General features: G+C 40.3%; 1 protein-coding gene across 1 annotated transcript in view; it reads left to right on the forward strand.

Annotated features, from left to right (window-relative positions):
- WDR36 (WD repeat domain 36) overlaps nt 1-21,455 on the forward strand; it is a 32,017-nt gene extending 10,562 nt beyond the window's left edge. Inside the window, exons 7-23 of the mRNA XM_040986143.1 lie at nt 228-360; nt 587-762; nt 1,082-1,202; nt 1,577-1,642; nt 3,295-3,381; nt 4,502-4,647; nt 5,792-5,906; nt 7,028-7,193; nt 7,403-7,511; nt 8,093-8,172; nt 12,556-12,663; nt 13,197-13,294; nt 14,258-14,403; nt 15,862-15,981; nt 16,131-16,212; nt 17,978-18,165; nt 19,138-21,455. Of these exons, the coding sequence (XP_040842077.1) occupies nt 228-360; nt 587-762; nt 1,082-1,202; nt 1,577-1,642; nt 3,295-3,381; nt 4,502-4,647; nt 5,792-5,906; nt 7,028-7,193; nt 7,403-7,511; nt 8,093-8,172; nt 12,556-12,663; nt 13,197-13,294; nt 14,258-14,403; nt 15,862-15,981; nt 16,131-16,212; nt 17,978-18,165; nt 19,138-19,287 (2,091 nt within the window). The 3' untranslated portion in view covers nt 19,288-21,455. The remainder of the gene's footprint in view (nt 1-227; nt 361-586; nt 763-1,081; nt 1,203-1,576; nt 1,643-3,294; nt 3,382-4,501; nt 4,648-5,791; nt 5,907-7,027; nt 7,194-7,402; nt 7,512-8,092; nt 8,173-12,555; nt 12,664-13,196; nt 13,295-14,257; nt 14,404-15,861; nt 15,982-16,130; nt 16,213-17,977; nt 18,166-19,137) is intronic.
- Nucleotides 21,456-22,879: the final 1,424 nt, after the last annotated feature.

Genomic DNA, 22,879 nt, shown 5'->3' on the forward strand with positions numbered 1-22,879 from the left:
TTAGGAGAGGGTGTGGCCTGGCAGTGAACCTGGGAAGTCATTTAGAAAAGGTCCTTCTGTGCTTTAGTGCTCAGTAGCTTTTGGTTTTATTTTATTTTATTTTACCAACCTTAGTAAGACTGTATTTTGGTAATTCATAATAAGGTAAACGGTCAGGGTTATGGAAGCTAGGTGTTTTTTTTGGTTTGTTTTTAAGAGAATTAAAAATGGAATAATTTAATTTTCAGGCACCAGCTGTGGATGTTATTGCAATTGGTCTTATGTCGGGTCAGGTTATCATTCACAACATTAAGTTTGATGAAACATTAATGAAGTTTCGTCAGGACTGGGGACCCATCACTTCAATTTCATTCCGCACAGGTAATTTTTAACTCACTTATGGGAAGTTAGGTATTCTTAAAAGGCACTAAGTATTGAAGGCAATGGAAATTTATTAAATGTTTTTTGTAAGATGCTGCTATAGAAGAAGGTTAAAGAACATGGATGGATTATTGATATATCATTCATAATTTTGTATTTATATATTTAAAGGGTAGCAGGATTTTTCGTTTCAAGTGTTTTTCTTTGTGTCTTCTTTCAATAACAGATGGTCATCCAGTGATGGCAGCTGGAAGCCCATGTGGCCATATTGGACTGTGGGATCTAGAAGACAAAAAATTAATCAATCAAATGAGGAATGCACATTCTACAGCGATTGCTGGACTGACGTTTCTTCATAGAGAGCCACTGTTGATCACAAATGGTGCTGACAACGCTCTCAGGGTACTAAGATTATTGTTGCCATCTTCCTGCACTCTCTGATCCATGCTTTGGGTTATGACAAGCTTGTGTTGTGTGGCAACCTTGAGCCTAGAAGATGAAAAATGTGGGATGACATAATGGGATTATGACACAGAAGCACAGCAGGTGACATAATTGCGATGAATTGAGAAAAAAAGTAATGTATTTCTTGCCCAACCTCTACTCTCATCCTCCAGACGTCCAGAATCACTACCTTGCTCTCTGTCCAGTGCCAGGCTCTGACTGCTTACAGATTATGTAGCAAACACAAGGAGAACCTTACTATTCTATTTCTTGGCAGATATGGATATTTGATGGTCCTACAGGTGAGGGCCGACTTTTGAAATTCAGAATGGGACACAGTGCTCCTCTTACCAAGATTCGATATTATGGGCAAAACGGACAACAAATTCTAAGTGCAAGTGAGTTTCTCCTTTATACAATTAAATTATTTCAGCAAGCATTAAGAACTGAGTGCTCATTATGTTTGATTTTTCTCTGGGTGACTTGGAATTGTGTTTCAACTAAGGATATTGTTTCAACTATTGTAGGAGGCACAATATTATCTTCAGTTGGCATGTCTAATTTACTAATCCACAAATTCTGAAAATGTGACCATTCTGTTTATTTACTCAAAAGTGCTAATACCATTTGCATTTGGCTTTTGTTCTTATTCATTGGCATTCTGTGTACAGTGTCTCAAATTATAACTTTAGCATTTTATACGCTCTATAGGGTCTGTGGTTCACACAGTACATTGTTTTGAAACCCAGTTTGAAATTTTCTGTGTCTACAGGTCAAGATGGAACTCTTCAGTCATTTTCCACGGTACATGAAAAATTCAACAAGAGCTTGGGACATGGTGGGTTATTTGCAAGATAGAAAATTAGCTCCCTGTCACAAGAGAAACATTTCAGAATTATTTGACAGTTGAAGGAAATGTCATTGATATATTTCTTCTTTTGTACAAACCCAAAATAATGTGCTCCAAAGGAGATACTAGTAGGATTCCTATAGAAGTGGTTGATTTTTTTTTTGTAGCACTGTTGCCAACCAAAAGGCATTATGGGGCCCGGCGCGGTGGCGCAAGTGGTTAGGTCCTCGCCTAGCACGCCCGGGATCCCATATGGGCGCTGGTTCTAATCCCGGCAGCCCCGCTTCCCTTCCAGCTCCCTGCCTGTGGCCTGGGAGAGCAGTCGAGGACGGCCCAAAGCTTTGGGACCCTGCACCCGCGTGGGAGACCCGGAAGAGGCTCCTGGCTTCGGATCAGCATAGTATCGGCCCGTTGTGCTCACTTGGGGAGTGAATCATTGGACGGAAGATCTTCCTCTCTGTCTCTCCTCTCTGTATATCCGCCTTTCCAATAAAAAAAAATAATAAAAATAAATCTTTAAAAAAAAATTAAAAAAAAAAGGCATTATGCTGCTTGATCCATGTATAGGGTGCAGATTTAAAGGTCCAAGCCAGCTGGCTTACAAAGTATCAGAGGAAGCAGACGACCATAGTTTTGCTTTGGTGAGCTTGTTGGAGTCTCTCTGACCATCTCATTGTTTCCAGCTTTAGAATGTGTATATATTTTTTCTAAGATTTGCTTGTTTTGATTTGAAAGGCTGGTTTACAGAAACAGATGCAGAAAGCTTATCTGTTGGTTCACTCTCCCAAATGGCTGCAATGACGAGCTCAACCTGTAGATGAACCAGGAGCTTCTTCCAGGTCTCCCACGCAGGTGCAGGGTCCCAAGACTTTGGCTGTCCTCTGCACTTTCCCATTCTACAAGCAGGGAGCTGGATGAGAAGTGGAGCAGCCAGGGCACGAACCAGTGCCCATATGGGATCCTGGTGTTTGGCAGGCCAATTAGGCAATTGAGGCATTTTTTTTTTTTAAATATCTGATTGAATATTTTTGAACAAGCCTTTTGTGGTCATTAAAGATGATGTGCTTTTTATGTAAATGTCCTGATTGTGAAGGTATTGTGCCTTCAGATGAATGTAAGGATAATTTTTAAAATCAGCTTCTAAAATAATTAATTTTGGAATTGAATTGGAGAGATTTGATTTGAAGAATCATCATATCTCAGAATACAATAATGCTCACTGAGCTGTGCTTTATATACCTCAGTGGAGTCTCCCAAGTTCTCCTTCAGTTTGTCTTATGATTATTTTCAGTTACATTACTTATGTGTGTGTGTGTGAGATTGTTGTTAATTCTAATAATTAAATGTTTTGATTCATGTTAGTATATAAGCATTATATCATCTTCAATTATTGTTTTGTTTCCTGTTTTTGATTATTTATACCTTACATTTATTATGTAGTAACATAGGCCAAGAACTTTAGAAAGTATTACATAATATTAAATTATAGTTTCTAGATAGTAACACCATTGATTTCCTCCCGTCTAAAATGGGAATATCTTGAACTTTTAGTTACATGTCAGTGAATGCTGGTTGTTTGATATGTTTTATGTACATTTTTCACCAAGAAGGATACTATGTTTTTTTGTCACCAATCCCAGGGTTAATTAATAAAAAGAGAGTCAAACGTAAAGGACTTCAGAATACCATGTCAGTGAGGCTTCCGCCCATCACAAAGTTCGCAGCTGGTAAACTACTTCCCTTTTCTCATTCTGCACATTTTAATTTCCTCCTTTTTAAAAAATGTGTTTGCTGATATTAATGCATGTTCAGAAGATAACCTCAAGTACATGCTCATCTTGGGTGAAGATCATGTAAGAGAGAGATTATTAGATTCAGGATTTGCTCTTCTGTGTAATAGCTGATTATGAATAATTTGACTTCCTGTGCCCTATATTTATTCTGTTTGTGCCTCATATAATGAAGGGTGGCTAATGTAGAAGAATAAGCCTGGAGCCAGCCTTAGCCGGGGACAGTAGGGCTCTGGCTAGACAAGATCTGAGTACACTTGAGACTGAGTGCTCTGTCATTGGAGTGCTGCACTCAGAAATGCACGTAGACGGGGAGATTGTTGGGTGACTGTCACAGGAAACAAGTGCGAGCACCATTTCGTCAAGGTTGGTTTTCACAACAGCCTGATCATGTTGACTGCCCCATCTCTGTTCTTTAGAGCCTGAGTGATCTGACAAGTCCCCGGTTTATCTGCGTCATTGTCATTTGTCTAAGTGCTTGACGTCTTCTAGCGACTCCTTGTTTTCTCCAGGTTGGACGCTTATCTTTAAGACTGTAACATGACTTCCCAGCCTTTTGTAACACGGCCCCAGTTGCTTTGCTTTGCTGCCAACTCCTGAGAAAACATTCTTACTGTATTCAGTTATGCCCAGTTGTTTTTGGGCTTATTATGTAAAGCTCCTTGCATTTTGTACTTGTTTTAATCATTCTTCCGAGGAAATCAAATGTCTTCGTAAAATTCCCAAATGCCTTAGTAAAGCTGTTGATGATAGTGTTGTTTTAAGACACTGTCATACTTCATACTTTATTATAATCTCTAATTAGTCTCTTGTTAGATGTGTTCATTAGCTTGGCTAGGCCATTCTACAATGCATGCGTGTGTGAAAGCATGCTAGACACTATTTATGCATATGTGTATATATAATTTTTGTTAATATAAAAAAAACTTGTTGCTGTTAAAAATTATCATTTATATCTCACGCCTAATGATAATTTGCAATATTAGGTCAATAAATAGTAGATGAATGAATGAGAGAATAGGAAGCAGTTTAATTTATGATTTTGATTATGTTTTAGAGGAAGCCCGTGAAAGTGACTGGGATGGTATCATAGCTTGCCATCAAGGTAAGCTATCTTGCTCAACCTGGAATTATCAAAGATCTACAATAGGTGCTTACTTTCTCAAGCCAAAAGAGTTGAAGACAAATGACATTACTGCAACAGTAAGTAGGTTTGTTATTAGTGTATTTTTCTCCTTTAAACTGTTCTATGGGAGCTGGCATTGTGACAACTGGTTAAGCCACCACTTGCAATGCTGGCCAACCACATGGGTTCTGGGGCTCTAGTCCCGGCTGCTCCTCTTCCAATCCAGTTCCCTGCTAATGCAGCTGGGAAAGAGAAGAGGATGGCCCAAGTCCGTGGTTCCCTAAACTCACCTAAGAGACCCAGACAAAACTCCTGGTTTGGGCCTGGCCCAGCTGACTGCTGCTGCCATGTGGGAGTGAGCCAGCAGATGCAAGACCTCTCTCTTGCTTCCTTTCTCTAACTCTGCCCTTCAAATAAATCTTTAAAAGCAAACAAAAACCCAGAGCTATTCTATGATATTCTTGCTAACATCTAAATTCACTGATGCTAATGCTGGTTGAGTGAACTTGTTTTTTGAAGTTACTCCCTAGTATTATTGAGTTGTGGTAACTCTGTATGTTTCGGATCCATGTCCCTCATCAGGGTGTGATTTAGGACTGTTCTTGTTAGTAATATTTTTAGTGTGTGAGCTTTTTCTTTCCATAAAGTCCAAGGGATGCTTTTTTCCACTAATACTGCCTGTGTTCTCTCTAAGGCCTATGTATTTGGTAGCTGGGACTTGAACCAATGCTGAGCTAGTTGGTGTAAATGATGTCATAACCCCCTGTGTCACAACACTGGCTCAGTGAAAAATACAGGGCATAAATTCCTATGAAATTGGCTTTGAAGGAATAAGCTTCAGTTGTTAAGAAAAGTATATTCATCTGAAATATACTTGTAATGCCGAGTGAATATTTCTTAACAGTGAGGTAGCAACTTTATGTAAAAAAATTAGATATTTTCTATTTTTAGGGCAGTCTTCGGATTTTTTTGTAGGTGGCATCCTACTGACACTTTTTGTTAGAATGCTACTATTTTGATGATTAACGTTTTATTATATAGAGGCTCCATGTGCCTCAGATGTTTTTTATGCAATGTCTTATTCATAATTTGCCTGTTTTTCTGCCTTTAAAATAAATGAGAATAAATTTTAGAAATTCAAAAAAAAATACTTCGGGAAGTAAAAAGTACAACAAAATGTTACTTTCTGTATCACATGTGTTTAATTTTCTCTCCCCAAAGGCAGTGGATATAACTTCCTGTGGAAACTTTGCTGTGATTGGTCTGTCATCAGGAGCTGTCGATGTGTATAACATGCAGTCTGGTTTACATCGAGGTAGTTTTGGCAAGGACCAAGGTATTGAAATTTTATTTTTGTTCTTTTGTTTTTTGTTAGGCTTATTATTTGGTAGCAAGAGTGTCAGCGAGAGGAAGAAGTTGAGGGCGTTGAGAGAGCTTCCACCTGCTGGCTGACTGTTGCGTGCCGGCAGTGGCCAGGGCTGGGACAGGTTCCTGCAGCTCTGGTTAATGTCTCCCAGTTTGGTAGCAGGTTCCCCAGTGCCTGGACCATCTGTACATTGTTTCTAGGTGCATTCAGGGAGCTGGACTGGAAGCAAAGCAGCTTGGTTACTTTTTCAAAACTAGTTCTCTGATGTGGATACTGACATCGTGGGAAGCTGCCCAACTTACAGCTCCATGATGCTTCCCTTCTTGCTCTTTCTAGAAAATTCAACTCTAGTTGGGCTATTATTTATCTCCATGTGGCACAGATGTTGTTACATCTTTTATTAATATCATATTTAAAAACTCAGAAGAGGGCCCGGCGCGGTGGCGCAAGTGGTTAAGTCCTCGCCTTGCACGCCCGGGATCCCATATGGGCGCCGGTTCTAATCCCGGCAGCCCCGCTTCCCTTCCAGCTCCCTGCTTGTGGCCTGGGAAAGCAGTCGAGGACGGCCCAAAGCTTTGGGACCCTGCACCCGCGTGGGAGACCCGGAAGAGGCTCCTGGCTTCGGATCGGCATAGTATCGGCCCGTTGCGCTCACTTGGGGAGTGAATCATCGGATGGAAGATCTTCCTCTCTGTCTCTCCTCTCTGTATATCCGCCTTTCTAATGAAAAAATAATAAAAAAATAAATCTTTAAAAAAAAAAACTCAGAAGAAAATGATGGATATATAAGGGAAAAATATATAGACTACCAATTAAATTTTTGTATTCTTCCTTGCTTTAAACAGGAAAATCTTAGCTGTTTTCTGAAACGTTCTTCATGGTGTCACCTTATTTCTCTGTTGTACCTGAGCGATAAAATAATTAGGAATTAAAATAGTGAAGAATTCGTAACTTTTGAAATCCTGGTTCATTTCAGTATCTCAGGGGATAGAAATGGTAGAAATTTAGGTATTTGAATGAAGGATCCAGCCTGTATGCTGTTCAGCTAGGCCGTGTTCATTCTGAAATCTTCTTTCATCACGTGTTTACAGCTCACGAGGGATCTGTTAGAGGCATTGCGGTGGATGGACTAAACCAGGTGACAGTAACAGCTGGCAGTGAAGGATTACTCAAATTCTGGAACTTTAAAAATAAAAATTTAATCCATTCTATGAAGCTTGATTCATCTCCAAATATAATGCTACTACATAGGGACAGGTAACTTTTTGCTTTATTGATAATGCATTTCCATGCATGTGTGTGTGTGTGTGTTTTGATTAAAGTCTTACCAAATTGGGGGAAAAAAATCCGACTGTATAAAGTAAAACAGTTGACTTAATTTCTCTATAAGTGTATCTGGGATTGACAAAGATTTTGAGTTTTAAAATATTTTTTGTTTGTTAAAATTAGTGCATTTCTCTTGCTAGTGGTATTCTTGGTCTCGCATTGGATGACTTCTCCATCAGTGTGCTGGACATAGAAACCAGGAAGATGGTCAGAGAGTTTTCTGGACACCAAGGTCAAATAAATGACATGGTAAAATAAATTCTAGCTTTTTGAAAACTGGATTCAGTGGTACTTGTTTGGGTTAAAAGTTTTCAAGTAATTTATTATTCATAAGATTGTCATAGGAGATTTTTCAAAATAAACAGTTGGAAGTCTAATTTTCAAAATATTTATTCAAGATTGTGTTCTTAATTCCTTGTCTGAAGGCTAGGGAGAGAGAGATCTCACGTGGTAGTTCAGTCCTCAGATACCTGCAGCGTCTGGGGTTGCGTCACCACCAGGCCAAAGCCAGCAGCCAGGAACTCATCTCAGGTCCCGTGTGTGTGAGGGGCAGGGATCCAAGTTTCTCAACATGGTTTGATTTTTATCCTCACGTTTATGTCCTACAAGCAAGAAGAGTTATTATTTAATCTTTTCTTAGTGCTTAAATAGATAATTTGTTTTAGATGATAAAAGTACTTCATTATTTAAATTTATTTTGAACATGTTTTTTTCATGTTTCCTAAATCAGTCTTCATGCTTTGCATTCTTTATTAAAGTGTTAAATACAGATAAACACACCATTCAGATATATCCACTCATACATAACCATATCTGTTTTCTGATTCAAGGCTTTCAGTCCTGATGGCCGTTGGTTAATAACTGCTTCCATGGATTGCTCTATCCGGACTTGGGATCTTCCATCTGGATGGTGAGTGTGCTTTTGAGTTAGGAACCCGCAGCATGACTTTCTCATTATCTTAATGCGTATGACTTTTTCAACTGTAGGAATGGATTATGCGCTGACTTTTAAAGACTATGGACTTCTATTTTGAACTTGCTTTTGTTTGTGTGAAATATAATTAACAAAGGAAAAAAGGCCTAACTACTTCCCTTTTTTATGTTTATTTTTGATTGCATACTTTAGAAGCGTGCATGCCCATGTGAATCACTGATTGGGTGGCAAGGGCCAAGGAATAGGGGAAAGTGGACGAGATCATTGTTTCCAATTTTCTGTTTTTCTTCCTCTATCTGCGGGGAGAGGGAGAGTAAGGGAGAAGTCGCTCCCAGCATCCTAATTGCATCAGTACTTAGAGATAGGGGACAGTGACCCTGTGTCATCCCAGAATTCCTGATGGGAGCATATTATGAGGGCACTGCTCAAGCGGTATTGATAGTTCTGAAATCCTGTTGATTTTGTTGCTCAAGAAAGGAAATCCTTCCAAGGTCTGTTGCCTGACATAGTCCGCCTTAGAGTCTCCATTCACCTGGATACTTGCTGTCAGAGCTTGGCCAGGAGAGCTGTCCAATTTGTTTTGCCCTCCATCCTCTGCTATGGTACTAAATGTCCTCTGTAGGCCCCAATTAACTGCCGAATCCTCCAAGTGCATCTGGGCATGCCATCCACTGCACTGTCTCAGCAACTGAGGCGGCCCTGTGCGTTCTGACTATGTATTCCACAGTCAGTCCACAGATGGCTGTGATTTTCCCCATGATTGGGGTTCTGAGCCAAATGGTTCAGTTGGAGGGGTCTCCAAAGAAACCTTGCCAGAGGTGACCCCAGACTTGACTCATGTATGCAGCCTATGCAGGGTCCAGCTCAATCTGTCACCCACATCAGCCAGCACACACACTGGTGGTTGCAGTTGTTAAATCAGTTCTGTCCCCAGCCCCATCTGCCAGGTAACCCAATTGGTGCTATGGTCCAGCCCATCCCTGCCCACCACACACTTGACCCTCACATATACCAGTAGGAGCTATGGCCCAGTAGGAGTGACCTCCCCAATAACCCCCAGCAGACCCCTCCCCAGCCCTGGTTCCTGTACATGCCAGCTTATGTACAGCAGATGGTACAGTCTGTCCTGCATCTCATTTGGCTTTTGTAGACACCAGTGGGTATTAGATCCCAGCTCAGCCCAGCCGACTCCACTGTCCAACCCATACTTATGCTGATGGGGACTACTTCCTGTCCGGCCAGGTCTACCCCCAGCCCTGATTTTGTGCATCCCATCAGAGTTTCCATAGTTTCCCTTCTAGGCCAACTCTTAGCCTGAGCTCTTGTACTTTCCAGGTGTGGTCTAGCTTGACAGGACTTGCCCCCATTCCCAACACTTGGCAGTGGATGCTTCCGCAAAGCTCAACCAGCCAGCACCTATTCTAGCTCGTATCTGCACCAGTAGATACAGTGGTTTAGTTGCCCTGACTCTCCCCAATGCAGCTTACATGTAGGCCAGTGGAGGATGTATCCCTTCCCAGCTTGGCCTGCCCCCAGTCCCAATTCTCACTTGGGCAGTGGCCCAAGTGGGGAGCCCCTGCTGCCCCCTACTGGGCTCTCCTCTTCCCCCTAAGTGGGTCTTACATGGACTGCTGGATGCTGGAGCCCAGACTGCATGGCCCACTTCACCTGAACTAGACCCTGCTCATGGTGCTACAACCTGGCACAGGCTAGACTACCCCTAGTCCCAGCCATAATTTGAACTAGCTGATGGTGCAGTCCAGCCTGGCCTGGCCTGCACTCTTCCTGGTTCTCATGTCTGCCAGTAGGTGTTATGAACTGGTAGTCAGCGGTGGTCAATGCTAACTAGCCCAGCTCGGCTCTCCCACATGGTCTAGTGTATCAGTCTGACCCAGAAAGGTCCTCCAGCTTCCCTCCAGACCACTCGTCTCGGCCGCCTCACTTCCCTGCAAGTACAGTGGCCTTATACTCCCTCGGTGATCCTCCCTCCCACACATCACCATACCCACTTCTCTGAGAATCCTACAGTCCCTATGCCCAGGAATGCTTTCATTCCCCAGTCTGATCTTCCCAAACCTAGTCTTCTGAGGGGTGGCATGCCAGCCTGCAGCTCTGCCTGCCCACCAGGGACACAAGCTCACAGATGGGTCCTCTGGTAAGAAGGGTCCTGGCCTGGGACACAAGCAGGTATGTGAGACCCCAGGCCCAGTGCACCTGCATACCACACCTGCATTGGGTCTTTCCCTCCTCCCTCCCCACCACCCACACACTCTTGGGGCTGAAATTGCATGGATGATTCCCCAGGCCCACTTTAACAGCTCCTGGTACGAGACCCCCTGAGACCCCAGAGCTAGAGCAAGAGAACAAAGAGCAGACAGCTCAGTCTCAGTAGGGCAAAAAAAGGAGCTGCCATGAAGACGTCCAAAATCCAATTTGCCAGGTTTTTTTGTTTTGTTTTTAAGATTTACTTATGTATTGGAAAGGCAGATTTACAAAGAGAAAGATCTTCCATCTGCTAGTTCACTCTCTAAGTGGCAACAACACCAGAACTAAGCTAATGTGAACTTCCTCTGGGTCTCCCAGCGGATGCAGGTCCCAAGGCTTTGGGCCATTCTCCACACTGCTTTCCCAGGCCACAAGCAGGGAGCTGGATGGGAAATGGAGCAGCCAGGACTTGAACAGTGCCCATATGGGGTCCTGGCACATATAAGGTGAGGATTTTAGCCACTAGGCTATTGTGCCAGGCAGGGTTTTTTTGTTTTTTGAACATCCCCTCCACCCCACCCTGCCCCTCATTTTTGTGTTAATAGAATATGTGTGTAATGCAGCATAAGGCATTACCTAAAGGCACTCTGTTGTGTTTTAGAGACCCAGAACTTACTTCTGTAGCTGCAATCTAGTGCCTATCAGCCAACCTTTCTTCTAGAAGCTATTTTAAATACCTTACAGTTGTGAAAATACATATTTATGGTTTGGGTAAAACCCAACAGTGATCAGAAAGCTGTTAGGTAGGTTGCAACTTGCTACTAATTAGCCCTTTCTCAGGAATTGGATAAACCCATATGTGAAATAGTTTGAACTTTACAAGGGAAACCCCATAGTGGCCTCACTTCCTTTCGTGCTGATCGTGGGCATGAGGTGTACCCAGATATTCACCTCCTAGGCCAGTTTTGGAATAAGTACAGCTAAAAGATTGACACTAATGAGACTGGCTGTAACAGTTAGGGACATTTGTCTACATGTGTCAGTCTTTTTCATTTAAAATAAGAATAAAGCAAAGTTTAGTTTTAGCTTCAGGAAGTTCACCTAAAGTTGTTACATCCTTAAATACAAACTTTTCAAGTGACACTATTAGAAATATTAGTAGTCTGTTCATTCTTGGACTTTTGCTATTTAAAAAAAAAAAAAAGATTTATTTTTATTGGAAAGTCAGATTACAGAGAGAAAGATCTTCCATCTGCTGGTTCACTCCCCACATGGCCACAACGTTGCCCCAGAGCTTCTCCAATCCAGAGTCAGGAACCAGGAGTTTCCTCAGGAACTGTGGTAGTCACCATTGTTTACGGTTTATCGTATCTTCTAAAGAGGAATAGACTTTCCTAAGATTGGGAGATGGGTGCTAAGGAAGTTAGAGCTAGGATTTTATCCTACAATCCTAGGTCACCTGATTTGTCTTTGAAGTGTAGTGTGACAGCCTTTGTCGTGTCCATTTCTTCAATAAGCAGTTCATCATTATATGGCATGTTAAATATTTAAAGAAGTACTTATTATGTAGTACATCTGTCTATGAATAAATCTTTGAGTGCAGTAACATGCAAGGGGTGTCCATCTGGAATTGCTCCTGAGTTAATTGCGTAGGCTCTGAACTGTTTCCTAAAAAGGTTTTTTCCAAGGTACTGAAAATTGTTTTTATAGTCATAGAATTCTCAGAAAAACAGGGTTGAAATTGTCATTTTTGGATTTATCTGTCATTTTCCACCATTACTAACTTTTGATTCTAGTTGGTTTTGATTTACTGAAAATTCAAATTGAATTTTTTGGAGAATGATGACTGTAAATTAAATGGTTTTAATAGGATTTTACATTTTGTTCTATTCTGCTCACCTACTCTGACTTTCTGAGGAGCCATTTACATGAGAAGCATTTGAATGTTTGAACATTGGTTTGTGTTTCTTGCTTAGGTACTGTCTCTATTTATTTATGATGAAAGAGTGACTGAGTTTGTGTAAAGCAGAGCTCTGCTCTTATGTGTGTTTTTCCAAGTGCAGTAGAAGGACAAAATATATACACACATAAAATACATGTAAATGTGTGTACGTATATGTTTCGCGTGGTACAACATGTTAATTATTTTTCCAGCCTTATAGACTGCTTTTTGTTGGACTCTGCCCCGCTCAATGTTACTATGTCTCCCACTGGAGACTTTCTAGCAACTTCCCATGTGGACCATCTTGGAATTTATCTGTGGTAAGTTCTGTTGTCCACTTCTTCTGTTTGGAGGTCTGAAAGAGCGTGACTGTTGTCAGAGAATCATACTAGCTAGACTTGTTGTTTTAATTTATAAAATGGAAATGTACATAGTTAATTAACCTAGCTAGTTAATTCACTGTAAGTCTGTGAATGACATCAGCTTGTGCTTCTACATTGTAACCACATGATGGATTTTATCTGTTTCCTTGTCTTCATTTGTAAAAAGGGTGAGTGGATTGAAAAGGTTAGAAAAATAGTCCTTCTATAAAGTGAAAGTTGTTTTTTGTCAAATCAGTATGTTTGTTTATTTCTTCACTGGTAATCTCTCTTGAATAAATATCTTTTTGAACTGCATAAAAAAATAGAAGTGCCATTTTATTTTTAATGCACCTTGTTATGGCATCCATGAAATAAGACATTTTCAAGTTCTTAAAAAGAGACTGTAGTACACGTGCAAATTCAAGATTGTAATAAGTGTGAAAATTTCACTGAAGAAATTGTTTTTCACAACTTTTACTTTTATTTCCCAGGTCCAATATTTCTCTGTACTCAGTTGTTTCGTTACGGCCACTTCCTAATGATTATATTCCTTCAGTAGTGATGCTTCCTGGTACTTGTCAAACCCAAGGTAAATACAGCATAGCAAACATTTTGACATATAATGTTGTGAACGTAAGAGAGGTATTGCTACTAAAAGCAAGATTAGTGCATTCAGTTAGAGTAATTATTTTTTAAAGATTCATTTCTTTTTATTGGAAAGTCAGATTTACAAAAAGAAGGAGGGACAGAAAGATCTTTCATATACTGGTTCATTCCCCAAGTGCCTGCAACAGCCAGAGCTGAGCCAATCCAAAGCTAGGAGTTTCTTCCAAGTTTCCCATGCAGGTGCAGGAGCCCAAGGCTTTGGTCCATCTTCCACTGCTTCTCCAGGCCACAGTCTGGGAACTGGATGGGAAGTGGAACAGCTGGGACACAAATCAGCACCCTCATGGGATCCTGGTGCTTTAAGAGGGAGGGTTAGCCAATTATCCATTACACCAGGCCCCCCCAAAACTTACTAAGTTGACAGAGAGAGAGGGAAGCTTTCCATCCATTGATTCACCTCCAAGATGGCTGTAACAGCCAGGGATTTGCAAGACTAAGGCAGGAGCCAGGAGCTTCATCCAGGTCTCCCACATGGGTGGAAGGAGCCCAAACACTTAGGCCATCTGCTGCACTTCTTGGCCGTTAGCAGCAAGCTAGACAGGATGCAATACCAGGCCCGTAAGGGCTATTAGTGTTGTAGATTAAAGCTCTGCTTGTTACATCACAACACCAGTCCCTAATTAAAGTACTCTTTCACTGATATGAAATATTTTCAGTTTTTACAAAAACAGAGCTGATGTTGTAAGTGTAAGATACCAAATAGTGTATGAGTGAAGAACTTGTTTTGAGCCTGGGTGTGGGGCTTAGCATTAGTGTGAGGAATAACGGAAAACAGGGAAAAAGTTTACAAAGTTATGTGTATTATGAAAAAATGGGTAGAGTTTACAAAGTTCGTGTGTATTATGAAATACCTCACTTGCTTTTCTGAAATTTTTTTTTTTTTAAGATTTGGAAGTATCGGAAGAAACGATACAGGCAAGTGATGAAATGATAGAGTATGAGTCACCAGAGCAGTTGAATGAGCAGCTGGTGACATTATCACTTCTCCCTGAGTCACGCTGGAAAAACCTTCTGAATCTTGATATTATTAAGGTAATACCATAGTACACTTAATATTGGCCCTATGAACTTACTCTGAAAGCACTGTTCTGTTTTGTTTTGTTTCTAATTGAGATAGATTCCTCTACTTTGAAGATATTAGGAGTGAAAATTAATGTCCAAAATATCAAAGCCAATTCCACTTAGTTGAAAGGTATTTCATCTAATATGATTTCGCAAAAATTATCTGTATGTCATCTTTGAGATCATTCAGCAGACATTTAGTTGTAGCGAAAGTGTAATCTATGACTCTAAAAATCGTAGGAGTTTTACTACCCAACCTATTAATTTACTTCTTTAATTTCCGAAACAATTGAAAGAAAGAGGGAGATTATCATAGAAAATTTCAGATTAACTTCTGATAGTACAGTACTTAACATTTTGCGGTTTTATCTGAGTAATTTGTAGGGCACTGTTGTTTGCCCCTACTAATTCAAGAACAGTAAGTTAGGAAACAGCTGCGACTTTTGTAATAAAAGGACTGTGTTTGCTCCTTGCCATTTTCTTTGGGTAGATTTATAATGTGGCACCATAAGGCCAGAAATACCCCAGGCGTTCTTCCCAATAGAAAATCTCGAAAATTGTAAGACTCCCTTATGAAATGACTTTTATCAAATGCTGCAGAGATGGTGGTACATACATTCATAGCAATTAAATTTGGACAAATGGGAATTGTCTTAATAGAATTTCACTATTATTTGAAATTGTTGCTTTTTTTAAGCACGAAGGGTACAACATTTGGTCCAGTTGTTAAGAATTCCATTTGAGAAGGTTGTAGCCCATTTTGCAGTTCCTAGATTTTACTCCTGGCTGTAGTCAGGTCCCTGCAACCCACGTGGGAGAACTACGGGCTCTTGGCTTTGACCTGACTTGGCGCTGGCGTGTGGGGAGTGACCAGCAATGGAATCTGTCTGTCTTCCTGCCTTGCAAAAATAAAATAAAAATTCCAGTAAAAAGGAAAAATTGGGTCCATGCTTTGCAAAGAGAAAACACCAATTACTTCTGGCTCCAGATTGTTTCTGGCTGCACATTTTCTTTAGAGAAAAATTACTTATAAGCCGCCCTACATCAAACAGTTGTGCAAACAAAAATGCTATTTTGTTTGAAGTTGTATTTCTTACAAAAGAAATTTGAAGTTTTGTTTTTACCTAAGCATTGTTTCTCAGGCAGATGAACCATGAGCTGTCTTCCTTGGGGCTTTTGCTGTCCCTGTTGTTTCCTTCCGTCCTTCGGCAAGGATGCTGGGTGGCTACATCTGCACTGGCCAGCCCTGGCTAAGGAATCGGTGGTATTGGTCCGATGAGATGTGATTTTAATGTCATTCTGGAAAGGTTTATTCCTTTTCTTACTTTTTAATATGCTTCAAAATTGATTTGGAATTAAAAAATGGGCACTGATATTAGAACAATTGCTTAACCATTCCTTTTCCTTTCTTCCTTTTCTCTTAATCAGAAAAAGAACAAACCTAAAGAACCACCCAAAGTACCCACATCAGCACCATTTTTTATCCCAACAGTTCCTGGCCTTGTACCTAAATATGCTGCACTTGAACAAAGTCATGATACCCAGCAGGTAAGAACTAAGGCAGATCATAGAGGTGTATGAAGCATATGTCTGTCCTTCACCAAGACCCGGTTTTAAAGGTACAGGTTAAATTAATGATAGTTTTTAATACAGACCTTTACATTTTTTGACTAATGTGTATTTGTTTTCTGTTTAAGTCTAAAGTGGTAAATCTTGGAGTTTTGGCTCAAAAGTCAGATTTCTGCTTGAGACTTGAAGAAGGACTGGCAAATAATAAATGTAAGTCAAGTTGTAAAAAATTCTAATGTATATCTTGATTTTGTTATAATGTATATCTTGATCTGTTTTGTCGATAAAATTAAAGAAAAACAGATTTATCAGTAACTAAAAGAAGATAGTAAAAGCTGACAGGTCTGAGGTCTTGCGTTAGTAATTTTAGCGTTCATGTTAAATGAGTAACACTAAACTCAATCAGTGTTGATGTGACAAAAACTTTAAAACCTTTTATTTTCTGTATGGGAAAATGTAGTTTGGAGATGAACATGTTTATTGGCAACATTTATGTGACTTACATGAATTAAATAAAAATTTGATAATTTAATTTAGTAATTGTTATCTGGTAATTTAATTTCAAGCCTTTTATCCTTATTTTCAATATATTTTACATTATAGCAGAGATAATATAATTTTATATAAAATGTCTTATAAAGAAATATTTAAGTGTATTTGTTGAATATCTTAATGTATTTAGACCTTAAAGATTGCAGCCTGTAGCTTACAATGATGAACAGTGAGAAACACACAAGAAGCCTGCCGCCATTTACGATGGGCCAGAGGAGATTCCTGCTTTTATGTTGTGACAGCAGTTGGATACACACCCGTACAAGCCCTTGGACACATAACCACATACAGCTACACATCCAAAACACCCCCAAGTCACCACAGGCTGCCGTGTCCCCTAGTTCATAAGAGCCTAACTCTTAGGTCCAGAACCTAACTGTTGCATAACAGACTTGTGGGTGGCCAGCTAAGCAGGTGGACCTGTTGGTTGCCATGACACCACTTACCATAGATGGAGATGTCGGAGCACAAAGATAAGGGGCATGGGCAAAATGCATGGGAACTTGATAAACATCATCTGTTTCATGTTCTTCTTGACTTTTTTCTTTTTTTTTTAGGATGCATATAAAACAACAGTGTTTATTTTTTATAAGAATAAGGGAAATAGGGCAAGCAGTACAGTTATATTCACTGTTTGGGACTCCCACATCCCATATTGGAGTGACTGGTCCATCATGGCTGTTCTGTACTTCCAGTCAAGCTTCCTTCTAATGAGCTAACAGTCCTGGCATCCATATGGAATGCTAGAGGTGGAGTCAAGCCACCCCGTGGAAGACCCAGATAGAGTTTCTAGATCCTGGCTTTGGCCTGGCCAACCCCGGCTGTTGTTGGCACTTAGGGGGATGATGGAATATTTGGAAGATTAAGTATTTATTTTATTAGAAGGAGAGAGAGAGATTCTTCATCCACTGGCTCACTACCCAGATGTCCACAACAGCTGGAGTTAAGCCAAACCAAAGCCAGGAGCCAGATGCTACCTCTGGACACCCACGTTGGCGCCGGAGCCCAAGAACCTGAACCATCCTCTATTGCTTTTGCCAAGCCACGAGCGGGGAAGTTGGGTATCCAAGACATGAACTGGTTCCCATATGAGATGTCAGCGCCTAGCCTATTATGCCACAGTTCCAGCCCCTTCATTATCTCTTTTAAAATCTTTTTAAAAGGAGTGGAGTATTTCCCTCTCATTCTCGTACATCTCTGTATTGTTTTAAAAGCAAGAAGGTGGTTTAAAATAGCAGTGCTTTATTCTTGTGTTGTTCTGTTATGGACTAATTTTCACTGACTTTAGGGTTCTTTTTGTTACTCAACATGAAAAAGCTAAACACCCCTTAAATATATCTTGTTTGGGATATGAGAGGTAAAATAATTTCCTAAGTGAAGTGATTGCAGGCAATAACTGAGTTCTTTTTCAAACTTAACGTAGATGAAGCTGCTATCAGCCTTTTGAAAGAAATGGGCCCATCAGGAATTGAAACAGAGCTGCGAAGCTTATCTGTAGATGGTGGAGGGTCTGTGGAAGTTATGCAGAGCTTCTTAAAGATGATTGGAGTCATGTTGGACAGAAAGCGTGACTTCGAGTTAGCCCAGGCATACCTTGCGTTGTTTCTAAAGGTAAGTGTCATGGAAGAGTGCTTTTGGTCTTGCTGTGTCTGTAGCAGTGCTGTCCAGTGAAGCTTGGTGCTGAGGCAACATTTTCTGTATCTGCTGTCTGTGCTGTCCAGTAGTTTAGCCATTGCCCTTCTGTGTCTGTTGGATATTTGAAATGCAGCTGGTGTGACTAAGAAACTGAATTTGTAATTTTATGAAAATTTACATTCAAATACCTCCAAATTGGCAAGTGACCACTGGACCACACCTCTCAGTAGACATTCTTTAACCAAACAGTAAAATGTTGACTCTCCCTAGTTACTCTGTGTTTTCAGTTTATCTAGTATGTTGATCCGTTGACTTCTCTTTAAAAGTAGCTGTGTTCTATGGTTTTGCTCTGGTCATAATGAGAAAGTCGGGTTTTATGGTTATTTTTTCTACTGTTGAACTTAAAATGTTTACCTGTATCATCGTTGAAGGGTTGAACATACAACATTGGACTTAAAGGTTAGTATATAGAAGTCGTGTTTTAAGGCTCTGCAATAGCTGAAGGACGTCTTGAAGGAAGTAGATGATGCTGATAATCAGTGATAAGCCAATGATTCTGCTTGTACCCCATTCAGAATGAGTTTTCAGCTGATTCAGATGTTTAAAAATGATATAACTAGTGTTTACTTGCATTTTTAGAAAATAGAGCAAAGGGGCCCCCTCCCTTTATTTACTGATGGGATCTATTGAGAGGAGTTACACGTAGAAATTGAGATCCGTGTCAGAACCAGTCGTTGGTTCCCGATCTGTCCCAGGATTGTCATCAGTGAGACGAGTGGTGCTCGGAGAGTGAGAGTACAGTCAAGAAATTCATGATAGAAACAGTTTGATTTTTTTTTGTGATAAGCCAGTATTTTGTGGTGCTGTTTTTTTTTTTTTTTAATAGAAAAGGGCCCTAGAATTTAGATAAAATTTAAGTAATATGTGACTATTTGTTATTATTTTCAGTTACACCTTACAATGCTTCCTTCAGAGCCACTGCTGCTAGAAGAGATGACAAGGTTGTCTTCACAGGTGGAAGAAAATTGGGTTCATTTGCAGTCACTCTTCAATCAAAGCATGTGTGTTTTAAATTATATCAAAAGTGCTTTGTTATAAAAAAAAATAAGCTTAAATAAGGATGCAAATCAAAATATATTAAATGGTTTCATTTTAACTTGTGTTCTCCTAGTTTCATTATGGAAAAAAAAAAGTTGCTAGCACTGCTGATTCTCCATATTAAATGCTGGATACATTCTTGGAATATAATTCCATTTCCACTTTGTTGTGAAGAGCTGAAGGCGCACCCAGATGCCTCATGAGCTCAGTCTCCTTACGTCCGCTGTGAGACTCACTGCGTTTCTATTGCCAACCAATGTTTGTTGTGTATCTGCTCTCTATACAAGACACTGCATATTTAGAGTAAAGTATTGCTGCACGAAGCTGATGATGTCAAATGAGAGCAATATGTAAAATAATTATAAAAATACCCCTCTGATAATGAAGGACGTGACGGCGCTCCTCTCGTTGCTGGTTTTGATGAAAACGTGGCTCGTGTTTCTTCCTAAACGAAAAGTTCATCAAGGAAAAAGCAAAGTGAAGGACAACCTTTAACGGAATGAGGAATTTCCCATGCTGCGTATGTGTTCAACTTTCTATAGCAGTTTGTCTTCCGCAAGTGCCTCTCACATTGTTGATCTGAAAACAGCTTCCTTTAGAAAGCATGTGGAGGAGGAGAACGCTCTAGGCGGGTACAGGACGGGTACAGGACATGTGGGTTTGCCCCTGGGTATCAGCCAGCTTTACCCTGGTCCCTCCCCTGCGAGAGGGTTGTGCTAGGACAGGTTCAGTGTATCTTCTCGCTTTAAGAGTCAGTGAGTCAGGCCTGGCACAACAGCCTCGTGGCTGAATTCTCGCCTCACATACACCAGGATCCCATTTGGGCACCAGTTGGTGTCCTAGCTGCTCTGCGTCCCATTCAGCTCACTGCCTGTGGCCTGGGAAAGCAGTAGAGGATGGCCCAAAGACTTCAGACCCTTCACCCACGTGGGAGACCCAGAGGAAGTTCCTGGCTCCTGGCTTCGCTTCAGCTGTTACAGCCACTTGGGGAGCGAATTAGCAGATGGAAGATCTTTCTAATACGCTCTGCATACCTGCCTTTCCAATAAAAATAACTAAATCTTTAAAAAAGCAAAACTATTTCTCTGTTCTAAGTACTACAATCCAAAGATACAGAAACAGCCCACTATCAAATCATAAGCTTTTTGAAGATAATATCTTAAAATGATAAGGATTGTGAGTTGAAGTTGTATTCTTTTTATAAACCGTGAACTGAATTTTCAGCTCTTTTTTCAAATGAAAGTATAAGTATGTTGTTTTTATTGGCCTTATTTTATGTAGTATGACAGCATTATTTCGGTAGTTGATCTTCCAGTTTTTACTTTAGTTTCATCAAAGCAGAGGTGGGAGAAAGAAGTATGAAGTGTAAGTTTATGTGTAAATATTTTTTCTTAGTGTATTTTTTCTCAGCTTGTGCATTTATTTCAAGAAATACATCCAGCTAGCTTCCAAAACGACTATCAATTTACAGTTTCCCCCAACAAAAAATGAGTGCCTGCCTCGTGAGATCAAGAATCTATGATAAAAGGGTTTTTTTTTTTTTTAATTTTTATGAACTAATGAGTGAAAATAATAATAATTTTATCAAAAATTCCTCCTGGTACTGAGGATGGGCTTAATTCTAGAGCATTCATACATCTTTGGAAGGACATACTCTGCTCTTTTTCCTACTCTTAAAACTTATCTTTCAACTTGATGGATTTGTTGGAAATGTTCATAGCTTTCTGTCTACAGATACTTCTCTGTTGGCATTTACTTATTTTTAACTTGATTTTATCTGAGTAGGTTATATTTCATAACTCCTATTGAGTACATGAAGCAATGGGATTTAAATAGGATGTAAGTGCTCTTTTCTGATTGTATATTACATGTGTTCATTTCACATCTGTCATATATATGGTAAGATTGGCCTCTGAGTCAGTAGATGTTCAGATCCTTATCTCGGAGTGATGTTTACGAAGAGTCTAAGTAAGGAGTATAACTTTTTATTCAAATGCCCAAAGTTCATTTGTAAAAAGAAGTCGGTCTCTGATTGAAAAATTCATATTTTCACGTGCTAAATTCTTTCTTTGAGCTGTTTGATATGTCTAAATAAATATGTATTGTTTTGATTATACTTTGTATCAAAGCATATTTAAATTTAGCAGAATAAAACTTTGAAGGTTTTTCCAAAATTTTTTGGCTACCAGTGAACTTTACCTCCTTGAAGAATTGATTTGGATTACATTATCTTAACATTGGAGAAAATTACAACATCAAATATTGCTATTCAAGAACTGTGTGTGTCATGCCAGTCTGTCGTGACATTTTTAAAAATCCAGGGAACTCAGGTGGCATGTCCCAGCCTGGTTGTTGCCTGCCTTTCCCACCTATCTTAAAAACAGATAAATCAATAAAAAGAATAAGTAACTATATTGGCATAGCGGTATTTAGTTTATGCAAATCTTGCATTAACAAGGCCCAGAATGCCTGCCAGCTACTGGCTCCTTCTCTCCTGGCCGTGACACTACCACTGGAGTGTATATATCTTTTAAATATGAAGGTATTTCTGATACCAGAGAAAGAAACAGATCAATATGCAACCTGAACATAAAAGTGCACAGCATTTGGGCCTGGCGCCATGGCCTAGTGGCTAAATTCCTCATCTTGAGTGTGCCAGGATCCCATATGGGTGCTGGTTCTAATCCCGGCAGCTCCACTCCCCATCCAGCTTCCTGCTTGTGACCTGGGAAAGCAGTCGAGGACAGCCCAAAGCCTTGGGACCCTGCACCTGTATGGGATACCCAGAAGGGTTCCTGGCTCCTGGCTTCAAATTAGCACAGCACCGGCCGTTGTGGTCACTTGGGGATGGAAGATCTTCCTCTCTGTCTCTCTTCCTCTCTGCATATCTGACTTTGTAATAAAAATAAAATAAATCTTTTTTTAAAAAAATACACAGCATTTGTCTAAAAGAGCCTAGCTGATATAAACAAGGCTGGAATTATGCTTAATTGGTGATTTTGTTTGCCCCAAAACCAGTGGTATGAGACCACATGACTGTGTGTAAGCCGTCATCTGGAGAATGCAGTAGGGATGGTGTCTGTACTGTCAAATTCCCAGTTCCACCTGAGTCTACTAAATGTTTCTTAAAAGATCCATAAAATATACAGCAGTATTTGATTTCTATACTTGTGCTTTTTAAAATTTTAACTCTATCTTTGATGATGTTTACATAGTTGATTAGGGTGGGAAGGGTCGAGGGTTAGGAGAAAGTGGGTGAGACCATTGTTTCCACATCTTCATGTTTCTTCTTCCTGTACTGAAGAGGACGATACGGGAAGAAGGCACATCCATCCAGCCTCCCGCTCGCCTCGTTACCTGGGGATGGGCGATGGGCACCTGATCCGTGAAAGTCCTGCAGCTTCCGCCCTCCAAACCGCTCCGTCTCAGCCCCCTCGTTTATGTGCAAGTACAGTGGCTTTGTCAAAATAGGCCCTCAGAGGGCAATCCTCGCCTGCCACATATTCGCTCAGTGGTCTTTCCTCCCACACATCTTACTCCCCTCCCTGATCAACCCATGGTCCTCAGGCTTGCTCCGACCTCCCTTGACATG

Source organism: Ochotona curzoniae, unplaced genomic scaffold (assembly GCF_017591425.1).
Source record: "Ochotona curzoniae isolate NIBS_2020 unplaced genomic scaffold, NIBS_Ocur_1.0 contig_4501, whole genome shotgun sequence".
NCBI classification, from domain to species: Eukaryota; Metazoa; Chordata; class Mammalia; order Lagomorpha; family Ochotonidae; genus Ochotona; species Ochotona curzoniae.